This window comes from Rhyacophila brunnea, unplaced genomic scaffold, assembly GCF_057557595.1.
Source record: "Rhyacophila brunnea isolate RB1 unplaced genomic scaffold, BYU_Rbru_1.0 scaffold_2, whole genome shotgun sequence".
NCBI lineage: Eukaryota > Metazoa > Arthropoda > Insecta > Trichoptera > Rhyacophilidae > Rhyacophila > Rhyacophila brunnea.
This window is the reverse complement of record NW_028232859.1, coordinates 55576299-55587654: the sequence shown is the minus strand read 5'-3', so window position 1 is coordinate 55587654 and position 11356 is coordinate 55576299. Positions and strand designations below refer to the sequence as shown.

General features: G+C 33.4%; 1 protein-coding gene across 2 annotated transcripts; it reads left to right on the top strand.

Moving 5' to 3' along the window:
• The first annotated feature begins 3761 nt into the window (after nucleotides 1–3761).
• LOC147072547 (proline-rich protein PRCC) lies at nucleotides 3762–11355 on the top strand. 2 transcript variants are annotated; one of them, XM_085947655.1, is made up of 6 exons: nucleotides 3762–4048; nucleotides 5901–6076; nucleotides 6935–6985; nucleotides 7474–7932; nucleotides 9646–9861; nucleotides 10589–11355. In XM_085947655.1, the coding sequence occupies exons 1-6, from the start codon at nucleotides 3922–3924 to the stop codon at nucleotides 10673–10675; spliced, it is 1116 nt and encodes a 371-aa protein (XP_085803781.1). In that variant the 5' UTR covers nucleotides 3762–3921; the 3' UTR covers nucleotides 10676–11355. The 2 variants fall into 2 exon arrangements, with proteins under 2 accessions (XP_085803781.1, XP_085803780.1); XM_085947654.1 differs by having other exon boundaries at nucleotides 5898–6076; nucleotides 10589–10845.
• Nucleotide 11356: the final 1 nt, after the last annotated feature.

The following is an 11356-nucleotide window of genomic DNA, read 5'->3' as shown; positions in this document are numbered from 1 at the left end:
AAACGAATAATAAATCAGTCATAATAATATAATGTCATTTACTCAGATTAAAAAGTTCCTTTCATAACAGTGGTATGTATACTGCGCAAAAGCCAATAATTTTATGTCGCGCCATAGTTATTAAAAGAAAATAATATTATATGTATATTATAATATCAACGTTGGTAACGAAACAAGGAGAATTTATCGTAGAGATTTATAGGTAGATACATACCGTATTTTTTAATTTATCCAAATATTTTTGCCAGTCACTCGCGAGATTTAAAAGTTGCCGGATGTACCTATTGCAAATAGATACCTATTCATAATGATTAATAATCCTTATTGACATTTGACATAATCAATTAGTATTCGTGCATATAATAGGTATTTACGTTAAGTACCAGCTAATTGTAATAAAAATGTACACTAGTAGGTATCTACCTAGATTAAATCATATTTATCGTGCTGTGATTACAATACTGTGCAATACCTTCTTTTAAGTCGTTTTTTTTGTAAACATATTTTTTGCTGATAATAGTGTGGATTTGTAGTTTATTTCAATCATCAACGGTTGAATGTTGAGACTATTAATAATTAATAGTGTATTTATGATTAAATTTAGGTTTATATTAAAAAAATAATGAGGAAAATTATTTTGTTTACATGTTGTAGGGTACAACAATAATAAATAGAAAAAATGGTGTGAAAATAATACATCTGCGTAGGTATTACTAAATGATACAAACCAAATGTGTCAGACATTTGGCCAAATTGGCCAAATGGCACCTCAGACTCTGGTGATTTGGGTAAGTGTCTAACTAATATTATATTTATTCGCTTATTTATTTATTGATATCTAAATTTAATTTTGTATGTTTCAGCTTAGTGGTAGGTGTATATTTTATTAGTAATGTATCCATACCATGGCCCCCACAAGGGGGGGGGGGGCTGACAGGGCTCAAGCCTGGGCCCGGGCTCGATAAGTGAGATAAACACATATCACAAATTTGCTCTAATAGCAAAAAATTCGCCTGCAGCGCTATTTTCCTTCAATAATGATATTATTTAAAATTATGTGGTTACACAATACAATTTATTATAATTGTGTAGCGATAGGTACTCAAAAACTCCATAATTCAAGTGTACCTATGTATTAAGATATACAAAAAAACACTAAATATACACATCAATTTTAACGCGTACACCATTTGGAAAACATTACTGTAGAGCGTCATATTGCTCTTATCCTTAGCGATAGGTAGGGGGGCGCCAAAAATCCTAACATGGGGCCCGCTTCAGGATGAGGGGCCCATGCTTCATACAACACATTTCTTAGATATTGGAGTAATGAAAGGATGATAAAAAAAAATGGGGCGGCATTTTGACGCTGCATAGGGGCGGCATTTTGTCTAGGGACGTCACTGCGTGTGCGCGATGTCGCACGGGAATGATCGTGTGTCTAAACTCGCGTAGCGAACAGCAGAAAGAGTGGGGTTGGTCGCGTCCAATCTTTCACGCGTGCCTTAATGCCGGCGCTCCGTTGGCACGCAAGTCAGACGATTTACAGTCTTCGGACTTATTTTTCGCGTGGAGCCTCCCAGATCTGTCGACTTGTTGATCCGCAGACCAGGCTCGTTGGATTTCAAACATGTTTGATATTTTACTCTCCGAGTTGCCAGACTTCGTTCGTCGATCACTACGTAAATTCGATTTGACATTCATACGCAAACATTCGGACTGAAAAAATCTGTACTTAATTGTTTTAAACATTTTCATTGATTAATTTGTTAATTTACACATTAGAGAATGAGAGATTTATCAATTATTTTTTTATTTATATTTATGAAATTCCTAAAAGAAAACGTAAAACTTGTATTGTTTTCACTGCTATATTATTGAATGCAAGTCTACATATAAATAACACAAAATTATAGGATTGTCGGAAGACATTACGATAATCGCAACTTTTGACTTTTCTTTTGACAGCTCTACTTTTTTTATTCGTTCGTTGATCAATAGCAGAGCATAGAAAAATCGGACGATTTATTGTCCTCGGACTTTTGGCTCGCCAATGGAGCGCTGGCATAACACATTTTACCACGTCAAATCGTTTTACTACGTTCGTCACAAATGGACGTTAGCAATTTCTCTCGCCAATTTATTACGGATCTTATGGACATGTAAAAAATATTCCCATGTTTGTGGAGAATCAAATCGGCGGCATATGAAAATAAAAATTTACGCGATGTGGCATATGCAAAAATAATTAATTTCTTCAAAGAGATAGGATTTTCGGAAAGAGTTAAAAAAAAGTAGAGGAAAGTCGACGTAGCGGTGGCGGAAGAGATGAAGTAGGTATGAGCCATCATTGTAGTATTACAATCTGCTGCTCTTCACGAAATACCAAGAGCTTCGTGAAAAAACGTGTCAAATATGAATCAGGAGTCCGGGGATATTGAGGATGAATCTGTAATCAAATGATGAACTACTGTTCATTCCAAAATATTTTTTTAAATCATCGGGATAGTTTTGACGTAATTCACGAATTAAGGGTAGGTGATCAAAACACCGTCTATAGTCTTTAATCCAGACTTTTCGTTTTTTGTTTTGACTTAAACTTATACTTGCACCTGCACAAGCTCATGGGCCCGATTTCCTAACTATCGTCTCGTGTGGCACCAGACGATAGTTAGGAAATCGGGCTGCAGCTAGTAAAATATTTCTTCTTTATATTATATCCATTTATAATGTACAAATTAAGTGTGTACAGATGCCTTCTTGTATAAATATAAAGCTAAATTTGTTCACGCGTTATATTTTGGTTATGTTGTGTTCGGAAAGATTTGATTGAATTGTTTGTTTACGAAACTGTGTTTGAGCTAAAGCGTCAATTACATTGAGCTTTTTTACGAGCTGATTATTGGCAAATTTATAATCTGCCTGTAAATTCGCCCAGTGTAATCATCGAACAAGCTAATAAGCAGGTTGTAAACACTCCACCGAGAAAAGTTGAAAGCCGGTCAACTTTATAAGCTACACGCCGGCTTGTGGGCGTATCGCGTCTGCGCAGTAGAGCGTGGTGGTGGAAAAACGAACTACTCATTTTGAAATTTACCTTTTTGACGTTTAATGGAAACATTATTATGGAGCGTAGCGACCTCCCGGCAAAAAAACGAACTACGTTCCGTCAAAATCGCTCGCTGGCTTGTGGCTTATCAGCGAATGGAAAATTTTGTGTGTAATCATGAAATCGCAGTAGCTGAACCGCCCGCTTTTAAATTTGCCAATAATCAGCTCATAAAAAAGCTCAATGTAATTGACGCTTAACTGTCAAAATAACACACTCACACACACTCTTAAGCCTCAATTACATTGAGCTTCTTTACGAGCTGTTTATTGGCGAATTTACAATCTGCCTGTAAAGTCGCCCAGTGTAATCATCGAATAAGCTAATAAGCAGATTGTAAACACTCTACCGAGAAACGCTCGCTTTTAAATTCGCCAATAAACAGCTCGTAAAGAAGCTCAATGTAATTGAGGCTTTACTAAAACCGTTGAATTATTGTACGCTCCAATGACTTCCACGATCACGCCGTAATGAACGCGTGATATGCCTTTAGACGCTCAATCCCGGCGCGCGCTCCTCAAAACATGCGCAAAACGTTGTGCTAACGTGTAGGATATAGTTGAATGTGTGTGTAAGGCCGCTATTAGGACATCTAGGGACCAAGATTATCGAGTATCATTTGTACGGAATATAATTTTACTAAAACGACAACACTTTTAAGTACAATGATATCATGGATGAAATGTCAAAATAGTCATCGCGTATCTAAATATTGTCAGATAAAGTCATTAGACATTTAATTTAAAATATATGTACCTAATTGAAGTGTATTCTTTAATAACTATTATACCAAATTTCTCGCACTACTAGCTATGGCTCTTGTTGCTTACGATAGTGACTTTAGTGATAGTGAAGAAGAGTCAGAACCCAACGTTGAAATTGTCAATGGAAATAAAAACACTGCTCCCTTAACTGTTATTCAGAGTAACGCAGACTCACGTAAGTCGTTCGAAACTTAACATGATCATCACTCATCAGAATAATGTTGTTTGCCTCGTGACTAATAGGTGGCCACACAAGTGAACTTCTTACACCTGAATAACCGTAACATATCGTTACGTTACTGTGATAACATTTAAAATAGAATTAGCTAACTTTTCCAACAAGAAAAAAAGTAATTTTATGGTAAGTACTCCATATCGATTTGGTTTGGTTTTTGGTCTCAAAACACCTTAACCACAATGGCGATATAGAGTATTATAAAATTACCAAAAATTCTCTCCTGAATCCAGGTCAAGAGTTTTTTTAATTCTCAGTTTTTTTGCTCTATCTACTATTGTCCCTATCAGAGAAGATTTTCCCTCCAGGAAAAGTCCATAATATTCTTCTAACTCCTGTAAAATCATTTTCCCTCGAAGATACCAATCTCTAAGATGTTAGGTGTTTTCGCAGGTTAATACAGGACAAAGCTAAGTAGATGTTTTTCAGAGTAAAAGAATAAAAAAGAATGTTCAAATAAAGAACTGTCCTCTTAAACAAAGGGTGGATGTTCACTGTACGTATTAAATTGATCAAATATTCGAATTCGTAATAATTGTTTCTTACCCTTGGTGATGGAATTAATGTTATCAAATTAAATATAAGTACTCCATTCATGCGTAGTTTTCTGTAATATCGGTTCCCAGGTTACCTAAAATTTTTGATCTAGTAATGGCCCATGCAAACATCACTAAACCCATCCATGTTTCTGAATATGAAAATTTAGATGCCATATTTTTTTCATAATATAATGTTATACACACAATTCATTTTTCATCCTATTGGTTATTGCAGAAAAAATTAATCACTTATTCAAAAAAAATATTAATTTCATATAATGCAAATGCACTAATAAGATTTTTGTGTTACATTACCAATACTTCATTATGTTTATTGCCAAAATAGCAGGTTTGTTAAGCCCAATTCGGCATCTTCAAGCACATACACACTCTATCTGCTATCTAACAACTATCTGTATGCATTGTTAGTGTGCATTTGCCATTTGTGAGTGCACATGTGCCTGAAGATGCCGAAAGGTGAGATCCGGGTCGCAAAAAACGACTAAAATGGAATAGTACAAAACTTAAATCCATTAGAATTTAAATTCAAATTCCATCAAGTACCCTCAGTTGATAGTATTAATACTCTATATCCTTTCAACTCTGGTGAATGTCTATAACTATTTTATTTTTAATGCATTCGCTGCTGAATAGATAATGAGATTTTAATTGCCCCCTTTAAAATGCACGTTGATTACATCGATCGGCCGCCTGGTCATTACGCGCCGTGTGCGTCTTCCACGTCCAAAGTATTAATTAATCTGTATAATCTTTTGTAAACAATTAAATATTATACAAGAATTATTGTTTCATTCATTGAAAATGAAATAACTGACTGAAATTTAGGCTCAGAATGCTTTGTGTAGTCTTTTAATTGGGTAAATACGCCACTAAGTAATAGAATTGTGAATATAGTAGCAAAATTAATGATCATGTGGGAACTTATTTATCGTCCCAATTATATCAAAGTTATGCACATCTACAAGTGATTAGTGCCTTTGGCTAGTTTTATTCAGTATTTACGCAGTTTCATGAAAAGTAAGGTCATTATTTCGCACATTTCTAGAGCCAGTAGCACTTCTGATCTTTGGCCTAATAAAATTTGGTTGTTTGCTAGGATATCGATGCACTTCAGTCAAAATAGCCAAAAAAGCACATTCTTGCCTTTCATTCCATTGGGACATTATGACTTTGATTATTGCTATATGAAAAACAGATCAATCTTAAATAATTACTTACTATTTTTCTAGCAGTAAGTTTATTCAAAACCCTTCCTCTGCCGAAACAAAGTGCAGCCAAAATTTTAAATGACGAAGAAGATGACGAATTTCTCAAAAAGAAAGCAACACCATCGGAGGAATTACCGAAAAAATTGCAATCCAAGACTGAAAGGAAACCTGCAAGGATAACATTACCCTCTTTGGCAAACGTAATACATGTTTATTTTATATTTATCTAGGGTTTATTTTTAAATTCCATGTGTTTTTAACTTCACTAATAAAAACACATCACTTTCAGATACAGTTAAACCTATGATTATCAAAGTACACTGTACTTGGTTATTACGAGAAAGATGGGACTGACTGAATTTGCTCATTATAAGCATTACTCGTTTTATATATCATTTTTCGCGTCACAAGCATATAACTTAAAAAATCTGAAAACCATCGTAAAAATCCCCGAAACAAACATGGCATTCATAAACTACAAAAGAAGTTGTTTATTGTAATGAAGTGGTGAGCCGCCGGCGCTGGTAGGTATCTACTGACTTCACAAGGCTTGGATTTTTTACATGCAATTTCAATCATATGCGTGACTAAATGTATGGAGAAAATCATAAACTAAAATGTCAACGAATGTTTCCTCATTACATCCAAGATCTCGCTATTTCTGTGATCGTAATAACCAAGTTCGACTGTATTTTGTATTTATGAGTGGGGCCATCCATAAATCATAAGAAATAAAATGTGGATCATCATGCATACTTACATGCAACAAGCTTATTTGTTGTCCCGTATACAAATATATATTTGTATATGGAATTTCGCCTGTGTGATCATTTATATACTGCATACCCGTCCATTATCACTATGAAAATGGATACTCCTGACTATAATTAAAAGCGGGCTTGATAGCATATAACTGCATCAATCTATAAGGGACTGAATTGTTTGAATAAAACTTTTTTTCACAATGTTCTTTCTACAATAAATTCGACATTGCAGCACAGAACATACACTTTTACAATAATTTCCAACATTGCAATAAATTAATAATTTCTTTTTAGTTCGAGGACGATGAAGAGCAATCAACCACCCCCAAATTTAAGCCTTCTGTGGTAAGAACAATGTTTTAATTCAAATAATAAAATAATTGAGACCTTGTCGGGGAGGAGATGTGGCTGTATACATGTATCCTTAAAATTCCTTGGACTGACGGTGACAAAAATGTTGACATTCTCAAATATATGGGAAAGGATCAAGAAGATCTGCATATTATCAAAATCAGACAATCTCAGCCAAATTATGAGAAGATAATAGTGTAGTATTCCCCAATTCATTATTCAAGGAAGATCAATAGTGAATGTCACAGATGAAGATGCTGTTATTCATGGGTTAATAACAGCCAAAATCGGCATGAGTGCGACACTACCGAACTGTTCCTAATGACGGACGTCTGATAGGTGATCGCACGGAAATAAGATAGTACTTCATCTGTATACTTATCCAACTTGTACTTTATACTAAAAAATAATAAGCTAAGATTACTATTGAAATAAAATTTTTATATATACCTAATTAAAGGAATAATGTTTCCAATTTCCAGAAAGGCACTGGCTTACTTAGTCTTCTGCCATTACCCAAATCGGCTCCTAATAAAGAAAGTTTTAAAAAATTAATACCGCACGTTGTAGCTGACAAATCAGCCCAGATGAAAAAAGCTCAAATTGCAAAATATGAAAAAAAACCTCCACAAAAAAAGTTAACGTTGATTAATAATTACGGATCTTCTGATGAAAGCGACACGGAAGAAGGTGATTCAGGAAAAGCTGTCGACTTTTTCTCATTAAATGATAATCCGTCAGATCACATAGAGCTCCCACAGGAACCTTTTGTTGACCATACTGTTAGCAATGAATTTGCAAACACTGAGGTGCCTTATAATATTGCGGTCCATGAAATGCCACCCGATAGAGAAACCCTTCAACCGGAACCAATTTATTATGACAGCCAACCGGAAGTAAATGCTTCCACTTCAGAAAATGTGGACATTGATAGTGAAGTTGTAAGTAAACATTGGATATATTTTTGATATCATTACATTAATGCTATTTTGACTCGAACGAGACAAAACAAATCAAACAGTGGCTATCTCGATTAATTATTATAAAAAAAAAATTAATTAAATAATAATAAATGTATGATTAACATTCATTTATTTGTTCCACCAGTAAAACATTTACATGTTACATGTTGTCATGATCTGTTTCATTTCCATATTGTCGAAGACACCTGCTATAATTTTTAAAACTCCAGGTTACCTAATAAAATGCACATCACACATTGTTTTTTCAATGTGTGTTTGGACCAGAGTATGGACCTAATAGGTTGAACAATTGGCTAACATATATTTCTCTTAAAAACCAAAAAAAACTGTTAATCTAGATATTTCCTGTTATTTTGGAAAACCTGTATCGCCACTTAGGATCCCTCTAGGAATACCTCTTAGGATCAAACTTGGTGATGTAATGAAATGTAATTCACCACATAAAGATTGCTTTATGACATATATTTCGTACACATGGTGAGCTTTGTCAAGTATACTTACCGAAATGTATGTTTTAGTTTATATAATGTTATAATTATTGTCAATACACTGTTAGTGAACGTAGAAAAGGATCTATGTAATGTAAGACAGCGATAATTAGTAATATTCTAAGCTATAATAGAGTAGAGAGGGTGGGGATTTTTAACAGGAAAATCGCGAAGAATCTTCACGATTTAAAATTTTGTAAATTAATTTATTATCATTTATCACTATTGATTTTTTTATTAATTTCTAGGAATACTAAGTACTAAATGTTTAAACATACTTTTTTATCTGATTAAGGGTAAAGGTTTTGAAATTAATGTCTAATAAAGTTATGATCATTTTCGATTAGGCGGTTTGCATAATCTGGAAAATTGTTCATTTTTAAACATCTAATATAATCATCAATGCTATTATATTAGTGAATAGCTTGTAGGGTTTTCCCGATGTAGATCTGGTCACAGTCATTACATGCTAATTATAGATGCAGATGTTTTCACGAATAACGACTAAGTAAAAACTGAATATCTTGAAAAGACTAGCTTAATTGAAACAAATACCCCAAAAAACATTATGTCCAAAGGTTAAGGCATGTCTTTTTATTTACTCTCATTCTGAATTAAAAATTAGGATACAAGCATTGTTGCCATCTTTTTCTATGTTGATTATAGTACAAAGGCGTAAAAATTATAGTATTTCTAAAATATATATAGAACAGGAACATTTTTCGTCTTGAATGCTTTAAAATTATAGTATTTTGGTATATTTGGCGTAAAATTATAGTGTTTTACATTTTTCGCAGAATTATAGTATTGTACTATAATTATAGTACGGTTGCCATCACTGGATACAAGTAATATTTAATACTAAACACAGTGCACACTGATATAAAAAATTAGAAATCAGTATGGTAATAGATTCATTGTTGATAATGTCAACTAAATAATGGTATTAGGTATTGTTGAACAAGAACTTGTCCATGTGTTAAAACTGTGAACCCAGTACAGCTAATCGCACTTCCGTTTTCAAATGATGAACACCCCCAAATTTATCATTTCATTGTACAACGCTCCCGTGGTGTACAGCTCTATCAATTTATGTAATTTGAAGATTTTATAATAACATTATGTCTAAAACAATCATGAGTGATGTTAGAATTATTATTAGTAAACTGTGTATTATTTATAGCTTAAAAAACTGTGTGGCAGCAGAGCTAGACACAAAGGTGAAAATGTGCAGATAATTGATATAAATCAGAAAGAGATAATGCCAGATCCGAGAGAATGGTTGACAAAAGCATTGACAGAAGATAACTCTAAAAGAATGTCAGCCAGCAAGCGACGCGGCGATGAGCCGACAACCCAACAACGAAGAAAACATCAAATAACATATTTGGCTCACCAGGTAAGCGAACATCAAAAGTAAAATCTTTTCCTTAATTTCTTGTTCTTAGAGGTTGTCCATAAATGACATCACAAGATTTTCGGTATTTTTGGCATTCCCAACCCTCATTGTCAGTCTTTTACCCCATTGTCGAAATTACGTCACATTTTTAACTGCTATTATTTAATGCAAGCGCGTTTACATGCCCTAATTGTATGTTAAATACACCAATTCGCTCCTGGTTATGCTAAATTTCAGACCGAGATAGACAGTTTTGACTGTATTTTAATCTAAAAAAATGTGAAGTCACATTTTTTACAACACCTTATCACAAATTATCACATTGTATCAGACCCCTTTCACCCGTTTAGGGCATGATATCATATATTATGGACGACCACTAAGAATTGTCAATTAGAAATTAAATTCAAATTCCATCGAGTACCCTTGGTCGAATGTATTAATTTATCTAAGGACATGATTATTTTGAAAATTGAAAAACCTACATATTCTTGTATAATTCTCATTCATTTTTACTACATATTTTTTTGTAAAATTATAATAAAATTAGGATGTTTGAACTAAATTGATTTTAGATATTTTTTAAATTTAGAATAATATATTGCCAGTAGAAAATATGTAGTTTGTGTATAAATAGACAGCTAGTCATATTAATTTAACTTTCAAAGCTTCCTTGTACACATTTTGTTATTTTATTTTAAAAACAAACATGTTCTGTGTATTTCAGGCGAAAATGAATGAACAAGAATTACAATCACAATGGGCCAATAATCGTCTCACCAAGAAACAGACTCAGTCCAAATATGGGTTCTAAGTATTTATTTTAAGATAATATCTGTTTTAGTGAGACTAATAAATTTATTGTAACTGTTATAAACTGGTTTCATGAAGAAATTTTATCATTAAATTAAATTATTTTATCATTTTATCATTAAAACACTTCATAATAAATATAATATGTATCAAATTCTCACGAAATACTGTAGCGTCTATTTTTATTTGTTACTAAATCCGTATTATTTAATTCTGCTAATTGTAATCAGTAATCACCATCAATTTTAGTACCTATTTATAGATTGTATACCGCATATGTATACCTATAAGTAACAGTATGCATAGGTAACCCATAAGTTTTGTATTACGCGAGGCGCGTTTTTCGTTACTGCCTGCAATTTGTGTGCACCTTCTTATTTCTGCTTCACATCCGCCTTTTCCACTAATGGTTTTTCCCAGATATACAAACTCGTCCACCGTTTCTAGGTTTTGGAGTATACTTGCTGCTGGTAGGTTAGCCTGATCGGTAACCACAATATATCTATGGCTCTTGAAAAAGTTCTGTAACATTATGCTACTCATATATTTTGGCTCTTCTGTGTCAAAACCTTGCTGACACCTGATCTAAACTAATGGCTGTATTACAATGTAACAATATTTTTGTTTCCGCAAATCCACTCAATGTGGCAGGGGCCCCATAACAATACAATGATAACATACA

What these genes read in the sequence shown, in the direction of transcription:
- LOC147072547 (XM_085947654.1), top strand. Translation starts at nt 3,922, where the DNA reads ATGGCTCTTGTTGCTTACGATAGTGACTTTAGTGATAGTGAAGAAGAG. An exon ending in CATTACCCTCTTTGGCAAAC is followed by an intron (nt 6,077 to 6,934) that starts GTAATACATGTT and finishes ATTTCTTTTTAG; the next exon opens with TTCGAGGACGATGAAGAGCA. An exon ending in TGGACATTGATAGTGAAGTT is followed by an intron (nt 7,933 to 9,645) that starts GTAAGTAAACAT and finishes TATTATTTATAG; the next exon opens with CTTAAAAAACTGTGTGGCAG.